This window comes from Cupressus sempervirens, chromosome 3, assembly GCF_028749045.1.
Source record: "Cupressus sempervirens isolate cs-2001-9-10 chromosome 3, ASM2874904v1, whole genome shotgun sequence".
Lineage (NCBI taxonomy): Eukaryota > Viridiplantae > Streptophyta > Pinopsida > Cupressales > Cupressaceae > Cupressus > Cupressus sempervirens.
The window spans coordinates 35272605-35292213 of NC_143120.1; the positions used below are offsets into that span (position 1 = coordinate 35272605).

A 19609-nucleotide genomic window follows, 5' to 3' on the forward strand; every position below is an offset into this window, starting at 1 on the left:
AACAATAAACTATGTTACTGAATTCTTCCCTGGCAACCCCAAAGTCTGCTCCGGTTCTTGCAAAAGTCTGGTCCTTGTCATATTCTTCCAAAAGTCTTTTGCGGACCTTCAAAGCCTCCCAAATTCTATCAGATGAACCCTACACAAATTATATCATTTTTATCCCGAATTTGAAAATCTGGGGAAGAGCCAAGGCCAGATTCAGCCAAAAATTAGATTTTGTTTTGTCTGTTTTAATTAATTCATTCCTCCAACCCTAAAATAGATCACTAAAAAGGTCAAAAAGGTAAAACACATGTCATTTGGAATAAAACATTAGTATGTGTATGGTGGTGTGCTTTGCTAGGTTGCTTTACTATTAGCATAGTGGTGCATGACCTTATTTGTTGTTGCATATATATACATATACATCTTATACATATACACGCCACACATGTATATAATTTTAATAAAATATGTTTCGTATAGACAAACCCAAAACAAATTTGAATCCATCTCCCACAATAATTGAAAGAATTTCGAACCCAAATCACAAACCCGCATCCAAACCCAAATCTCAACCAGCAACTTAGACAATAAACCCTAATTATGTTGCAAGGATTCAATCAGAGTGAAAGGTATCACTGAAAAACTTAGTTGTCGGATTCGTCATAGACAAGCCGGATCCGGATTCGTGCTTGGACTAGTGAGGATCCTAGAAAAGGATCCTTGATTCTACTTGTGGAAATGTCACGATCTGTGGGCCACGGATCCACAGGCAATATCAAGGATCCTGCCCAGGTCCTCAAGGATCCAAGCTGCAATTCAATGATCCAAGATGGATTTGTGGCAATACAAGGCATAAAAAACATAAAATTGTGAATGTGAATGTGTTGATTTTCTTTATAATCATGAAAACAAATCAATTATCATGTATACTAGATTCATAGATCCATACTAGAATCATAGATTCATACTATGAAAATAATTTAGTTTTGAAATTATGTATATTACTATTCTTTTTTAGTGTGTGTATAAATATACACATGCACACAAGAATCCTCCACAGATCATAACTGGGAAAAATAAAAAAACATGAATCCACGGATCCAATTCACGTGCCCGAATCATAATCATTTCATGAATCGACAACTGAGCTTAAAAGCCCTAACTGCTTGACAGAAATTGTGATTTAGGGCAAAATCTGGATACTCATAATTTGGGGACATTAGACAGATTCACTACAGGTTTACCTAGTTCCATCCCAGACAAAGCTGCAAGTCTAGGTCAGGGCCTTGGATAGTCCCTAGGTTGAGCCAGATAAAGGCCCAAACCGACAGGTCCAAGGCCCCAAACAAATAACATGGTTTATAACTAATAAACAAATACTATATTCTAACATATGAGAGTTTAATATATTGAACAAAAACATATCAGCATTGTTTAAAAACATATGAAGATATTAAATTTTATTTAAAAAGAAAAAAAAAATTTAATTTAAATTTAAAACCTTTCCTTGCAACAAGATGTTAATTGATTTGTAACTGTTAGATGACCAACAAAGGGGTAGAAGGTTAATGGCTGACTGATTCAATGGGACACTTTGGATATTGTGGTCATAAGAGAGAGAAGGGTATGATTCGCAAACATGTTTGGGACTTGGACATGTCTAGGCAACAATGAGATCCAAAAGTAGGATATTCTATAACATTGGATTTTGAAATTTCAATTGCATGTACATAGACCCCCAAGCTCTCCTTAATCATCTAAAATTTGCAACTCAAGTGGGCAGTGCAAATTGTAAACATTCAAAGACTATAACTCAATAGAAAAACCTAAAGCCCTATTCCATATGCATTTTTTGGTGAACTACAACAATTTTTTAGGTTGTCTTTCAAGTCTACCAAATCTCAACCATTGTCATAGTTCAATGAACCTTGGGACATAGGCTATGAACACAAGACTACCAAGAGTCACATTCCCATAAAAGGAAGCCTTGTTGCAGGATAAAAATATGGACAATCAAGAGGATGATTTGGATGCTCTTCACACAGAATATAAACTGAATTTTGATAAGATATACCATTCATGAATGTTTCTATACTGAAGTCAAAATTTTAACACCAAGAAAGAAAGTAAATACACTCCAAATAGGCCCCATGAAGGTTTGCAATGTAGGTTGGGAAGTTGACAAACGCATAATTTGATGGATTAAACAAAGCCTCGACTTAAATTTGGATTCAAAAATTTAAGACCTCTTTGAGCACCATGTACAATGACAAGATACAACTTATAATGCTTCACCTAGAGGGGATTGCATATGAGTTGTACTATCAAAATCAAGTCGCTCAAGGGCATAGCCTCATCACCACCTACAAGGAGTGCCACAAGAGGTTGAACAAAATATATGAACAACATAAACCAACAGAGCATTTCAAAGAGTTGGTCCAATTAGAGCACCAAGGATCAATGGATGCATATCGAATTGATTTCCAGAGAGTGCAATGATAGTGCCCAATTCGCTAGAGATTCATATGAATTTTTTTTTTGTGGAAAGGTTGAAAGAACCTATAACATTCCTAATTCAGGCCCTTGAACCAGATTCATTGCAAGCAACCATCAAAATGGTCTTGAAATTGGAAACAACTATATGTCCTTCCAAAATTCAACTCAAAGGGGGACCCCTGAATCATCACTCCAGAGGCAGCACAGACCTCCATGTAAACAATTTCCTTGGGATTTGAGGGCTACCCATTCTCAATACACAGATCATTAAGAAACTGAATCCATTTTTACAAACCAGTAGAGAAAATGTTTGCAATACATTGGTAATTAAACAGTTACGCTTTAACTATAAAAAATTGTAGGACCCAACGAATAGTTGCTTGGAAAAGCAGCAAATCCATTTGAATGACAAGGAAGAGCCCAAATCAGGTATCAAAGCATATAAGTGTGGAAAAAAGTGATGTTCAGAATTCATAACTGAAAGCCTGTAGTCAGATGAAGAAGAAGTGTAGACAATTACAATTGCCTCTTTGTGAAGAGTGCCATGTATAACCCCTTTTAAGTTAAGGGGAGGATTGGAGAGAAAAAAGTGCTCATTGATGGGGAAGCCACCCATAACTTTATCGGTCAAGGTGTACTAGCACATGTCAAATTGAAAGTTAATGAATTTGCAAGGCTTGAAATGGCAAAACTAGATGGTTATTCATTGGCTTGCAAGTTTTGACTGTTAATTATCAGCATAGAGCAACAAAAGAGTAGGGCAAGGTGTTGACATATACAAGCATACACCTGGCATTTTGCTGAGTTTAGAAGCTTCAAAAAATAAAATGACAATGCTAGGAACGAGCAATAAGTAGCAATAGGTTCATAGTGAGTTCTACTCAATGTATATATTTACAATTTTTATACCGCAATATATTACTGTAGTTTGAATCCTTTCTAGATTTATTTTCTGTATTATATACTAGGTTATTACACATCCAATCATAAAACTTAGAAACTTTGCTTATTAAAGACCACTAAGCTTGGTTTTCAAATGACAGCCAATCCAGATGCTAATTATGTGCATGATTTATCAAAATGAATTAAGGAATCCAATAATGTAAACCCTTAATTAAGTTCACCTAAAGAAGAAAATTTAATTACTTTTCTGAGAATGTGCTTGTGCAAATTTACATTTTAAAAATTAATAGCAGAAGATGTGTCCTATGTTACTATCAGATGAAAGATGAATTTCAGATGTCCCCATCAATCTAGATGCCATATAGCCCTGACACAAAAATTTGAAATTACACTGAATTACTGATAGCTTACAAGAACTTAAGTTGGTATTGGTACCAGTACCATCAGATTAAAGATATTCTGATGTCATTATCAATCTACATGCCATTTGTGCTCGGACACAAAAAAAATGAAATTACATTATTTTACTCATAGCTGACAAGACCTTGTCCTAGTACAAGAGACTAGTACTCGTATACTATGCTTTTTAAAAGCAGGGTATGCATAATTGGGGATGCCAAAAAGGAAAGTTTAAACTCAGATTAAAGAATGTTAAAAAATATAAAATGCTAGAAAAAAATTACATATTAGACATTCGAAAAAAGAACACATAAAAGCAATGACTATTGTTATTTGATAGTCATCACCATGAAATAAATATTAATAACATTAATAGTAAGAAGGAAATTCCTAACCCAAAGCTCTACATGGCAGCGGATGAAGGCATGTTGGAAGATATAATAAGGAAACCCATTATTACTTTCAAAGATAAGCCAGTATTCAACAACCATTGGGGATAAATGAAAAGGATCCTTCAGTTTTTAACTTTTTACTATGATGGATGAAAGTGGTTTCTTTCTCGAACACAATGTGGCTCTATCATTATATAAAGGCGAAAGCCAATGCGGTGCCAGAGGATGTCAAGAACCTGGACTTGGAACAATACAAGGTGATCCTCCCAACAGTTCTGGGAAGGAGCAAGGGGAAAGAACCCATTGTGATAGATGACTCTGCTGAGTAGAATGACTCGGATGATGACCTCATAATCATTCATTGTGTAGGTAAACCTAGTCTACTTGGGTTTGCAGTTAAAAACTTTAGTCTTTTTTAGCTACATTTATTACTATCTAGCTCTGTGTTAAGGACTGTTACAGACATGTTTGTTTTGGACTTTAAACTGCAATAACATATATATAGCTGCACTGGTACTCTACTTTATATTTTATAGTAAATATATGCTCTTGTTCTAACTTAATATGGCGGGGTTCCTATGCCCTCTGTATTCGTGGTTCTGTTGCTGGTAGTGTTTCTGTTTCTGTTTTCTTAGATGGCTGGATCCTCCTGTGTTTCTGAGTTTCTGCTATTATATCATGTGTGTTATTACATATATATGTATAATCTTCCTTTTTACCTTATCTGTCTGTGTTTTCTTTGGTAATAGCTAAGTGCTTTTCTTTGTGGATTTGTTGTTGGTGGATGGCCCATTTGTCCTCTTATGAGTGGCTGGAGGTTTTGCTGTATTTACTTGGAGAGTAATAATGGGTTCTCTGCTATCTTGTATATTTTGTGGCTCTCCCCTGTTCCCTCATTTTTTTCTCATTATGATTTTGGTGATTCATGGAAGACACAGACTTATGGTTTTCTGATTATTCAGAGATGGTTTATATATTTAAATATGGCAGTCTTTGCATTAGAATAATTTTGTCTCTAGATCTTCATGTTCATGGTATCCAGTAAGTTTACATGATTATATTAGTCTATTATTTCGGATTGGGGTGATTGGTTTAATGATTAGCTAAAATTCGCTCAAGTGGGTTTCCAAAAGGAAGGTTTGTTAGCAGACTTCTACATTCATTTGTATAAATTTTGATCTGCCTTTTTGGAATAAGCTAGTTTGATCATTTAGGCTGGGTCCGCTTAATTTTATTGGACTTTCTGAGTTTATGGTGTTTAGTATTTTGAGATTTTGCAGGATCCTACTCCAAATTTAACCTTAAACACCTTTTCCAGCTCTCGATCTTATTTGGATTAGAGATTATTTCATCATTTCAACAAAGGATCCTAGATCTCAATATTGCTTATGTGACAGATTGATTATTATGAGATGGTATGGTAGGAAACCCTTTTTTTTTATTGTTGCCCTTATCTGGGATAATTGTCAGAAGAAGCTCATGTGAATTTCTTCTTTACATTGAAAATGATACCCTTTCAATTTGCTAAAATCTTATATCTTATCTTATGCCTATCATCGGTCTCATTTAGAATAGTCATAACCTTATTTTATGGGGACAGTAAGACCAACTTTATTTTGAGTAACAAAAGTTGTTTTGTTTTATCACAGTAATGAAGGTTTTTTATCAATAAGCTTTGATTTATTATGTATTATGAAAGAATATCCTATTGTCGTACTGACAATCAACTTTAGGAATAGAATTGAGTTTATTATGCAGGTTAAATCTCCTGATCAAGTACCAAACGGAAGGACTATTCAGTTTTGTGCAAATCTATCATACAGATGTGCTGTAGTGGAATAAAGTATATTCACAATGTAAAGAAAATTATATTGATGTGCATAGTTTTGAAATGTAAAGGAGGGTATGCCTTCCCCAAGTCCTCATTTTATTCTTGAGACAACTGTATTAGAAGGAATACATTCTAAAGTCCCTACTGATAAAAGGCAATGTAAGACATCTCAAAATATAGGACATTTTGTCTCAGACTACAACAGGGGTTTTCTTCCTCATTCTTTCCCCCCCGATGCCCGAATGGGGATAAAAATGTAAATCAGATTCAGAATAAATAAAATCAAGGCATTGCCATTTATTTGTCAAATAAAATATTAATATTTTAAATTTAAATTAGCATCTCTAATGAAGCACAAGGATGTCAATGCTATTATTTTTAAAAACGAAGTACAGGTAAAGAGTACTCAAAGGGGCTGTATCTTCAATTAGTTGATAAACTTCAATACACATATAGGCAATAATTATTTAATGAAAAATGGTAAAATTTTAAAGCATTTGAAAAGGTAAAGCCTAGCATGAAACAAACTTGAGTCAGATCGGACCAATTTTAGTAGCTATGACATAAAAAAACCAAGCATTTTGTATTGTTGACCTTAAAAGTTAGATGTATATTTGGGCTTTGAATGGAAGCTTTTCTGGTACAGAAACACAATTTATTGTGATAAAAAATGAAAACTGAAGTCCATTATTATATTTATTTGAGAATAAAAAACAATGCAATTTACATGTTTTACCTTAATAAATCAATAGGAAGTTTCTAAGTTTTTGGCAGTCGGTTCTAGGGGACATATCAAGGTGCAAAGAAACTTCGTTTGAAGCCACTTGGCATCAAACGACAACCTCGTATAAGGAGACGCGTTTCTGATATGGGAGATAAGAGTGCCACGGATAAGGGTGTGAACCTTCTGCTAAATATGATCCTACCGTAAGCTTGGGCAATTGAGCTTAGAAAAGGTAAGAATTATACTTTGTCATTCATTCCAACGGAGACATCAATTTTGCATAAAAGCTTTGTTTTAATAAGACCGGCGTTGAGATCCCGGAATTCATTGCGATGGAGCCAACAGTTCGGCATAAAAACTGATTTAAGAAAACAAGCGTTGACATCCCAAAACCCTAAATCAAAAAATAAGAAATAAAAAATTACAAAAATGACAAGATGAGAATTGAACCTGCAATTCTTTAGGCAGGTACTCGTGCTTCATTGAAAGATCCATAGCACGCTTAATGCGCTGGTTGCGAGCATCCACAACCTCTCGAGGTAGTCGATTGAGGGCCTCTTGTAAATCCAGATCAAAGGACTGATCATACAAATCGTCGTAGCGGAGGCCTGGTGAATAGAATGTAAGTTCATCAAACTAAACTCGGAAATTTACACGAAGCTTAACTATCCTAGAAACAAAAATGAAAAGTAATTTTTGTATTATCTACCATATTTCCTAAGCCGATTGCCAACGACATTGCAGTATCGAATGGTAGCCCAATCGACTGTAAATTTTGTTGCTTTGGCCAACGCGTCCTTTATCAGAGACGTCATGGCTCTTTCTAGGGTTTCTCTCAGATCGCGTTGTAAGTTTTTCTTCTATTTCGTCAATGGCTTCGACAAATGATAGGCGCGCATATATTGCTTATATGCTTCGCGAGTTCAATTATATTATATTTAACAAGTCCCACGTAGGGGCTAGTACTTGTCTTTAATGAAAAAGGACATAAAGCGTCAAAGTTCCTTTTTGAGTGTAATTTTGCATATGACAAGTAGTAATTTAGATAGTCTTTTATACATTGATTATGCAATAAGATAAAGCATGTGATGCAATTTTTCATTGTGTTTCAATAATAATTTATATTAGCAAAGCATTTACTCAATCATGTTATACAATTTGATAGAGCAAAAGTATTTCTCATAGCATAGTAATGCATATATATTATTTCATTATACATATATGACACATAGAGTGTACTTGGATATGAGACTCGTGCATATACATTATTAATTCCTGTCTATGACAAGAATACTAATGCATTCATGCAAGTCCTTTTAATTTTTCTATTTCACCAATGAAATTAAAATATTTTACCACTTCTATAGTCTACTTTAATGTTTCTTTTTTAAGAACTATTTTTCAAATCTACAAAATCTTATTTATTTCATATTTCATTGGGTATGGTGAATTTAGGCAAGGTGTAAATTAATTTTCCCAAACGAAAAAAGGAGGAAAATAATTGATAACATACATATCTGTTACATATATTGATGGATACATGGACCACTTAAAATTCTTCATCTGTATTAAGTCGGTGCAAGTGATAAGAATCTTATTAATGCGTCGTTGTAACGATAAACTTTCAATAAATGCTTTAAGTCGGTTGTAACACAGGTTAGGCGGTGCATTTGCGTAAAAAATTGGTTGCGGGGCAGGTTGTAAGGCACATAGTGCTCACTTGAACGACTTTCCATTTATTTTGTCTACAGTATCTTTTACTCTCTGCGATTCATGCCAGTATAGGAGATTGTTGTTCAAGATAGGTGCAAGAAACGTGTGATACTTCTTGAGGTACGTAGATAAGATAACATGGTTTTGATCTTTTTTTGCCTTATGTTTCATTTTTATGTTTTATGATCTTTCCTATTTAGTAGGCCTACCCAATTTAAATGCTCCTACTGAAGCTATAGGTGATATAGCTGCAAATGGTTTTCATGAAGAAGTGCTTCTTTCAAGGAACAAAGTTGTTGCTACTGCTGAAGCAAGGAGGCAGCAAATAGAGCTTACCAGAGTCAAATATGCACAGACACGTAAAGTTCGATCAAGATGAATTAAGCAAGGGTCACTCTATATTTTGCATTAAAACTTTAGATGTCAAATTTGATGTGTGCATGAAATCATGCATGCTTTTAAATTCTCCCCATCAACAAAAGATTTTGTTGTCTAGGTTAAGTGCTTGGTCTTGTTCAGTGAGTCTGGAGTTTTGTAGATTGGGATTAGTAGCTATTAGATGTCAAAGAATGTGTTGCATAGTTGTTTAAATATGAATTAAATTAATTGGTTGAAATTAATTGGAAATATTCAAGGATTTAAAACATCATCCTTGGTTTAAAACTTTTGTGGAGGAATACATTGTCAGGATTTTGAAGTACTTCGTTATTAGATTGATATCAATGTTTACTTGGTTTGTTATTACATTGCTTAAACAATCATGCGAAAATTATTTGAATAACAACCTTAAAGAAAATTGGGTTTAGATTTTTCGTAAAATCCAATCAAATAAACTCGAGTTTAAACCTATATAAATCAGCCAATTAACCTTTCATACTTTATCTACCTAGAACGATCTTAAAACAAAACATTAATCCCATAACTTAAATTAAAGGTTATTAATGTGAAATTTACACTAGTCTTAGATTTAAATTTACTAACAACTAACTAATTTAACTCAAACTAACTAACTAAGTCTAGAATTGATCTAACCGTGCACAAACTGAATGTCTAAACTTTAAATAGCACTTAACTTTACAATTTAAATAAAATTAAAACTATCTAATTAAAACATGAAATTAATCTAATATTACTAAAGAAATATATGTAAAATCTAAACATCATAACTTTAGCAAATTTACAATTTAAACTAATTAAAACTAAAACAAATATGCAAATTTCTAAACACTACTACAATATTTATTGCTAATTACATTTAACATTCCTAACACTAGAACTATTAATAACAATAATAGTATAACTTTTAATAACAAATATAATAAACTAATTAACATAATTAACTAAACTAAACTTATTTTTAACATTACATAAAACACAACTTAAAATTAATAAACTAACTATAAAACCACTAACCCAAACCACCCTACACTGCCCCACACTACCCTAAGACCCCACCTACACCCTAGCCCCATGTGCACACACTGCTCGAGGTCTGCACATGGCAGGTCGGGCCCCCCCCTATCCCGCGTGGGCGGCAGTTGTGCAGTCCAAAGAGGAGGCATGAGGTGGCGTCCAATGCTAGGGAAGAGACCAGGACCCAAGCAAAAGAAAAATTTTGCTACTTTGCTTAACTACCAAAAATTAATGACTTCCCCCAAGTTGATTGAGGGCTCAGTTCAAAAAGGAAAAGAGGATGAGACATGCGTTGGCAGGAGAAAAGTAACCATAACAATTTGCATAAGCCTTACCAATTTTTTTCAAAAAAGTGATGCGCAAAATAAGGAGATGGGTTTGGGGATGGGAGGTGGAGACAGGTGACGTCACCCTCCCATCCAGACCTTTTTGACTTGTCATACTTTTTAATAAAACTCTTTTAATAGGCATTTCAAATCTAACGCCCAAGGAAGATAAGTAACATTGATTGCATAAAGTTTTATGGGTAGCCAAAAATAGATATTTAGGGTATTTTATTAAGTTTTATATCTCTTTCTTTAAATGATTTTTATTATTGAGCTTCTTTATTCAATTTAAATACCATATTCAAAAAGGAAAAAAAAGAATAATTAGAGAATCTTTTGATTCTCTGTCACTAGAAACATTTAAATGCTACTCTCATACAAAAGACAGAGAGTTTTTTTTACTCTCTTGGGCCACATTTTTTTTTTTGAAAATTTTCTAAGTGTAGATTTAAAGACATGTATTTTTTTCAAAGTGTATATATTTTTTTTTGACAAGCTTTAAACATTGATACAATGGTTTATGTCTAAAAAAAATACATGATTAAATTTGATCTCCTAACATCCTGAATAGAACTATTAACTATAATCCTCTTTTCTTTCCTTAACATAAATTTTCATTTTAATCATATAATGAACATATAAAGAACTTGAAAATTTGCTCAAATCAACTGAATCTACATCCATGGTATAATTTTCGTTTTCAACACAAAGGAAACCCTTGAAATTTTTTTACCAAATTGAACATCATCAATTCCATCCAAATTTTGAGATTCATCTGTCTAAATTTAAAATTTACAATGAAATCACATAACAAGCAATTATACTCAACACCAATTTTATTGGCAAACCTAATTCAAAGGCTCAGCTAGGAAAGAACCAGGAAGAAAACCCGGCTTCGTTGCCAATTACAACAAGGTTTAAAATACAATTTACAATAGGATCTCAATCCCAAATTTCAACAATTTAATCAAATTTTCTTCATGACCCTAATCAAGGGATTTATAATGTTTTCTGCAACTCATTTCTAGAACCATGGAGGGAACAGAATCTGATTAGGTGACCAAAAGCATGACCAAGCACAATTCAAAACATGCATATATATACAAGGTTTTCACAACAAGATCTACAATGAATCAACACTAGGGAAAGGTGGATTCTTCCAACTAGGAGAAGTCGAGCACAACACCAATCAAATGCCCAATCAGGGCTATTAACCAAGAACTTATGTTCCTCCATTTTAAAATGCCATACTCATACAAGGTTTGTGCTGACGGGTAGGGGCCCATAACACCCTACCCTTTCTCCCTCTTCTCATCCTGAAAAGAGACTCTACACTGGTTAGAGTCCAACTAAACAGACCTTTCCCAAAATTGGTCACTTCTACCCTCTCCAAGGGTGAGTAATACCAAAACACCCATGTAAGAAAAATCTCAAAATTGCAAACTTAACATGAAAGGAAAACATCTAAAATAACATGGTTTTCAAATCTTCCCAACATACCCACAAACATACCAACATTGAAACAACAACAAAGTAGCATGAGCATGAAACCAAAACATGAAAACTGAATAAGGGAGATGAGAATTTCCTACCTTCACAAAGAGGTAATGGCCATGTACAAATTTGAGTAGAGTTTCCCCTTCCTTGCTTCAATCTTCAAGAACTCCTCTCTAAATGTAGAGATTGGGTAACAACCTCCGCAAGTCCAAGAAGGGCCTCTAAATAGGCCTCCAACTCAACCACCCAAGGGCTCAATAACTATCCCCACCCACTTGCAATTCTAGAAACTCCTAACTCAACCTACACTATGGTTAAACCTTAAGTGAAGATGAGGTGAGGTAACTCAAGATAACCATGGTCAATTTTCGCACAAAGGCAAAAAAAGACTTTTTTAGTGACCTCAAAAGTCAATAAAAGGGGCTTACGGGTTGGAAAAGACCCCTAACCCATACCCATACCCTTTGGGTATAATAATTTCATGTTTTAAGCCTTAGGAAAAAGGTTTTAGAGCCAAACAAAATCTAGGAATAAAATAGGACCTTCTAACTACTCTAACATGCAAATTAAGCATTAATCCGGATTAGGGATGACTAACCTCAATTAAGAACCTAATAGAAAACTGACACTAACTTAAACCAACTTGATCCAAAGGTTAAACAATTAACCCTAAACAGCACACTGAAGCAAATAAACATTTTACGAGTGTCAAACGACATTGAAAGAACATAATTATGAACATTAACATTCACTGAACAAAGAAGATACATACATATATCTCACAAGACAATACATGAATTACGAACAATAAGGTCTCCAAAATTAGCACAAGGAGATCAGTTATGTTCCTCCGTAGGGTTTCTCGGCTAAAATATCTGCACACTCATTGCACACATCAATAGTCCCACAAAATCACATGTGCATATATGTATACATATCAGAAATTCACATAAATTGAAACACACATCAATAAGCGTTTCTTCATCCTGCTAAATTCTTAACCATTTAAAATCTCTTAAATCAAAGTCTCCATCCTACATTTACTGATTTCATCAACATACATATACATGAAACATTAAAAGACAATCATCAAATATATCTGAAAGTATCATCACACAATATGAAATAATAAAGTATGTTCTAAGCATCAGATAATGTCTCAACATCTCGAGTCGTGAATATCAAAATAATAGTAATGTATCACTATGCTACGATGGGTCGGGGCGAGGCCTCACAGGGGGTTTGGTCTCCTTTTTCGCATCATCTCATATTGCTCTGTTCATGATTGTAATTGGTTCCAAGGAAAATACTTCTGGCTATTCAGCATGGAGTTATCAATGTTGTATTTTCTATCCCTTATTCATAAATTGAAGTTTGACTGACAGATATTTTCTTAGTTCAAAGGGAGATTTAATGCTAGAAATCTACTTTTAAGTACTTGATAATTGAGTACCATTCACAGGTTTGTCTATTTATTCAATTCCAATCTTAACTGATTTCTAATTAATTGGTTGATCACTTGAAGAGGGCTTAAATTGGTTAACAAATGTGGCTTTTTTGCTTTGCTAACTGCTGGTCTTTTGATAAGATTTTTAGTTTCATAGTCTGGGACTTTTTCTAGGCCAAACAAGCTAGAGAGGATAGCTAGAAATTTTATTGATCTGTTGGTTTACATGTTATCTTTTGCTATAGTCTTTATCCCTGAATCTGCTTTTTTCCAAAAATTCATTAGATTTTTATAAGCAATACAATCATCATATTCAAGGAAGAATGTGGTCATTAGTTGTGTCTAAATGCATACAAGGGTTTTATCTTCATCCAATTTCTATGTACAGAAAGATAAAGGTAGTTCTTAGGTCCCCTGCAGAGCAAGACTACCACTTTGGTGCAAAAGACTCTTCAATGCGTGCAAGAGGGACTGTTTTTCCATTACCATACGAATTGTTAAACAAGACATTTACAACTCTTCCTTTATTGGGTTTGAACTTTTGCTCCTCTGCAGCGCGCACGCTTTCACCATCAAGTCCAAAAGTTTTTTTTCCTTCATATAATTGAGTCTATTAGAGATGTATTTTGTAGGGAAGATCTCATCATTGTGATTGTCAACTTTTAGATGTTGGAAAATGACTAGATGTCTTGTGACAACATTTTGAAGGATGCAGCTATTCTCCCCACAGAATAGCATGCAAATATACATGTCCATACAAAGACCAAAATTTGCATACCGTGGTAGATTTTCACTCATCTGATCTTCATAAGATGCCTCCACAATGCTGTACAAGTGCAAAAAAACCAGGGAAAATACAGTGGATTAAAAATTTTGCAGCTGTGTCATTTAATGTAAAGAATAGCTAGAGCTCATTGTGAAGGTACTTGCTTTGTTCTTTGTTGAAGTACACAAACTTTCAAAGCTATGACACCAGGGCTGAACAACTTGTCATTGTTTGAAATTCGAATAGAGTTCTTCCCTAGCAAACAAGGGCAGAATATATAATTAGCCAGCCAGGAAGTAAATTTGTAGCATATTGCTTGCTGTAGAAATATTTCAAATCAAAATTTGAAGGAATTTTATTCTGAATCATCATAATTTAAGAAATGAACTAAGCATATTCGCACCTGAACTGCCATACAAGATGCCAAAGCCAAACTTAGTCCAGTAGGACTGATGAAAAGCAGATATAGCTGTAAGCTTTCATTGTAATTGTTACGGATGTCAGACATGCAAATATAGCTGTAAGCTGTAATTTCATCTAATGCATCGATCTTTTTATTAGGGCAAATGCATTTTTTATATTAAATGGACCTGATATATCAATGTTTTACATTTGCTAAAAAGGGCAAGACTGTGCATTATTAGTTTCTGCGTAGCAGGAATTCCCCTTTGTTTCCTTGTCGCTAGATTCTTTTTGCAATGAAATTGCTTGATTTGAACTATACTTTTACAAAACTTGAAGAACTATAGTTTTTGTGTTATTTGTCTAATAATTATTCACATTTACAGTCGTGTTATTTGTCTAATAATTATTCACATTTACAGTAGTAATACTTTCTTGTTAAATACATTGCATTAGTATCATTTAATGGAACATTTTCCTCTTTTTCAACAACGTGCCATCTTTATAACATATCCATATATTTTTGTTCAACATATATTTGTACTATCTTTTAGGCAGGAACTATGACGCATTGTGTCTCTTGTTTGATTACACATCTTACTTTATATTGACTGTTATCTTTTGTAACTAGCATTAATTATAGCTTGATATGTTATTACAGCCATCCATGATACCTGCAAATTCTATTTTGTGCATGTTAGTATGTTGTAATTATCTCTCATAATAACTTGCTTTTCATATTTTGAATAACTGTTGATTTGTGACTAGTCATGTTTACCTTTTGCTATGAGCAATTGTTCAATCTTCATTTGTCACGACATGATTGATGGCATTGTTGTGGTTCAGTGTCAATTGACCTTTCACAGTGAAATCTCGGAGGATAAAGATGAACTTTGATTATCTTGTGTGTAGTCCTCAACTTTTGTGTCTTTCAAATTTGGTCGTAGTTGTTCAACAATGGACTTGTCTATTAAACACTGGATGATTTGTTTGTTTTTAGTTGTGATGATAGCCTTTAGGTATAGTGAATATACATATGCAACCTCTTGATTGCATCTATTACAATGAGTTGTTTTGTCTTCTAAGATTTCATAATCCTCAAATTTTCAGTTGCATTGGGAACAAAATGCATGAAATGGATTTGAAAATGAGTTAGCTACTTTGAGAACCCCATCAACCTACAAGATATGTTTTGATATTAATGTAGCTTGTGTATGAATTAATTATTAGTTTAAGTGTTGAATTATCTAAGTTTGATTACCATTAGTGTTGTTTTTAGCAATGCATTCAAGACATCCAATGTTCTCTTGTCTTTCAATGTACAGATGTATGTAGTAACCCCTATGCGAAATGTTTTGTCCATGTCGTTTTGTTGTACAATATTTCTAAACAACATTGTAGGACTTTCACTTTTTTGCAATTGGATTGTTATTTGCATGGATTCTTCTTGGAATACAGAGTTGATTTGGATCTAGTCATTGAGAAGGGATTTTTATTTTCTACTTTTAGAACTCTATACTCAATAGAAACATGACTACTGTACATGTTGCATAGAAAGAAGGGCTATTTAGTGTGCTTTTACCTGTACTTTGTCATCATCATTGTTTCTATCTTTTATGTCAATAACATATTGGGAGCTTGTTTGTTGTCCTGCAACTACTAGTGCACCTATTGTACCAATGGCATAGGTACTTGTGCTTGTGAGTAGCTATTTGATTGTGGTGCTTACTATGAATTTGTATTTTTGGCAAAGTCGTGGTATAGTTTCAATTGTGTTTGAATCTTGGAGCATCAAGATGCAATTAGAATCTTCGCGATCATAGGTTGTTTCGTGTCCTATTTGAAATCTTGATACTATAATAAATGTTCCTGGAACTATATTATTTTTGTACTCTTGTAAGAGATTCCCTGTCACATTTAGAGTTATTGTCATTTCTCCTTTAAAGTTTGTCAAGTCTGCACATAGCACCTCTTGTGTTTTGTTGTCTCTATCCAATTGTGCGATATATACGACAAGTATGTCTCCTTCAAATATGTTTCTTGCTTTTCTTGCATTCGAGTCCTCAATTGATATTGCATTGGAGTTTCCTAGTTTAGACCTGCACAAAGTATTATGGTGTTAGTTTAGTATTGTAGTGGGTTGATATTTAACATTACTTCAAATAATAGGAATGTTCATGTATTAGTTGATCATTTTTCATGTCATAATTCATATTATTAGAGATGAGAAAAGCTCGGTACCTTTTTGTTGTTTGCTCTTGCTTGACACATATTCCCTTTTCCTATTCTTTTGCTTGCTTCCATTATTGTGCTGCACAGAAATGTAGAACATTGAAATATATACTATTAAATTAGAGTTATTTCTTTTGATACATAAGAACTCTTAAGTGTAAGATGTATTTGCATGATTGTATGTGTTGTTGTTATTTAATTTTGTGTTTGGTTATCTATCTATTAGCAATCTAGAGTGGAGTATGGAAGCTTATGAATGTAGAAAGGTGGTCAGTCCAATATGCTTCCATGTTGTTCCTTGCATTTCTTGTTGACATATCAATGTTGAAATTGCCTACAATGTATAGATTACTTATTGGTTTGACATATGCAGTGATTTGTTGAACAATAGTGGCATATTATTGAATGGGTGTGTTAGGTCTTGCATAAAGTTTACATATATTTAGTTCATTGCTTTTGATAAAAGTTGTTATTGTAATAGATTATATATTTGTTATGTTGTATTGCTTTATCTTTGAAATGTCTAGGTTTTTGTTGGCTAGTGTCATTATACCATGTACGTGGTAGGCATTGAAGTTGTTGTAATGTTTAAATTGGTCATTTATTTTAGGGATTTGCATGTGCACCTCTTCAATGCAGATGATGTCAGATGACATTATATTATAGTCATTAGTTATGTCATTTATGTGAGGCTTTAAACTATGTGTGTTTAGTGTGCATAATAGCATGGATGGTGTGTTATGAGAACATGTATCATCATTCTCGAATTACCATTTTACACTTGATTGTAGGTGGGACATTTCAAGATGTATTCTCTCTTTGATTTTAAAATTTTTTGACATTAGAGGTTTTAACAGGAATAATGAGTCAATTGTTTCAGTTCGTAATAGTGTTGTGTATGTTAATCCATGTTGTCTCATGCCTATGGGGTCAAAAGCCATTGCCTCCATTATAAGCCCTTGTGACCTATGTATTGTTCTGGCACATGCTATCTGTATAGGGTATTGTTTTCATACAATAATTTTATTTTTTATCGATGCCTTTTGGATAGGTCGAATAATATGTAGTATCGATACCTAGTCATTTTCAATTTTTTTTGTATAGTATTGTATGAGTTTTTTGTGTTGTTGCTATCTAATTGTACTATCGTTAAATCTTATCCAAACTATGTCAAAATCATTATTTTTTTTGTATGCTTTGAATATGTCATTTGATCCATTTACTAGACCATCTTTTGTGTTGTAGTTTCCTGCATATAGTTCTATACACACCGAAATCAGATTACACAAATAGGTAATCATATTTAGTCATCTCCCAAGGCATTACTGATTAATTAATCATCATCTCATAGTTAATTAATTAATTTAATTAACTATAGTCCAATTGATAAAATCAAATGATAACTCAAAATCAACTTATCAATTAAATCCCTATTCCTTTATTAAATTAAATAAATTCTTAGATATATTTAATTTAATCCCATATCCCCATTTTATTAAATAAATCATTTAATAAAATATCTAAACCCCTTAAAACATCCCTAAGACCTACCTTTATCCCTAATCCAACCCATTCACCCATACTAACCTCACTTAGCCACCTAACTAACCCATCTCATCAAAGCTAAGCCACTTGCCTCCTTAACCCCCTTTCTAAGCTACTCCTAATCCCCCTCCTAAACATGTGCACAACTTTAAGCAAGGGTTAAGACTTGCTAACCCAAACCAAAGTCAAAATATCTCCTTTATCCTCTTCCATCCCCATCTAAGAGCATTAATGGCTCTTACATGCTTTATGACACTTACATGCCATTAATGACTCTTACATCCCCCTTACACACTCAACCACCCTCATTACTCCCTTTGACCAACCCTTATCCTATCTTCTCACACTCATCCTCCTTGTGATGAGTGTCACTTCCCTATTGGCTCCAAACAAGCACAATCCTTGTGCTTCCCTTTGAGTGCATCTCAGCCCTCCCTCACCATCCTTCCATCCTTGCATCTTGACCATCCATTTCACTACCCCTTGGCTTATAAATGAAACCCTCTCCCTTCACAAATCTCATCCGCTTTTCATGCAAAGTTATAATGTTATTTTGAGAGCCTAAAAACTACTAGAATACCATCATAATACTTAAATCCCTCCATACCTCCATTGTTGAAACCCTCATCCATACACACACTTGACAATCACCCATCCACTTGAATCTTGAGCACACATCTCCATCCATCAGGGACATGTCCATTTCATCATGGGTTATACCATAAGGAGCTTACTATTCTTGGTTTATCCTCTTTCTTGGTGATAACCTTGGTCCTATCTTAAGTGTTAATTATTTAGTTGTGTTAATGGTTTCGTTATTGGTTAGTATTCCTTTATTATACTACTATAATAGGGGATACATTTTGGCACGCCCAGTGGTACCCCACATTCGGGTCATTATAATCATGTTTTTATTTGCTATATGTTAAACTAACCAAAACTGATGTTTTGTCTTTCTGTGTATGCGTAAATAGTTTTCTAATATTTTTGCAAGTACACAAATCTCTCATTAGAAATTGCGCTCCCAACCATAAAATCATTTTTTGCTTTAAGTCACTTTCATACGCACTTTGTTCGCAATCCTGCCACCTTGGGGATGCAAACTCGCGACCGCAGGATTGCAGTCATAGACCAGTGGGAACATGAACCAACAAAGGTAGGATCATTTTTTACCTTCAACCACCATTGCCACATATCACTAATCGCATCCCCTGCATCTCTGCTGACCCTATTCTCGCGGGAACATCATTTTCTACCAGCGGGATCACTAGAAAGTCCTAGCAGGAAAGCTTAACGTTGTTAATAAACCTTAAAAACTCACTTTTTCTCTCTCCAATCAAACTCACCAACCCATCTATCTACAGGAACACTCCCCCAAGAACCTGCGGGATCGCTTTGCAACCTTTTTAACCCATGGCCTATTTTTTTATTTTTTTCACCAGTCATTGTACCTCAATGTTGTGACTTTTAACCACGTTCCCATGCCTGCAAGATCGCCACCTATACTCGCGGGTTTTCAAGTTTGACCAACTTGC

General features: G+C 34.1%; 1 protein-coding gene across 2 annotated transcripts in view; it reads right to left on the reverse strand.

Annotated features, from left to right (window-relative positions):
- Window positions 1–7615, reverse strand: part of LOC149564646 (cytochrome b-c1 complex subunit 7-1, mitochondrial-like) — a 35681-nt gene extending 28066 nt beyond the window's left edge. For both annotated transcript variants that reach the window (XM_089818207.1, XM_089818206.1), the window contains exons 1-2: window positions 7443–7615; window positions 7184–7341 (exon numbers count right to left, since the gene is read on the reverse strand). In XM_089818207.1, the coding sequence (XP_089674333.1) occupies window positions 7184–7341; window positions 7443–7548 (264 nt within the window). In that variant the 5' untranslated portion in view covers window positions 7549–7615. The remainder of the gene's footprint in view (window positions 1–7183; window positions 7342–7442) is intronic.
- Between the last annotated feature and the right edge of the window lie 11994 nt (window positions 7616–19609).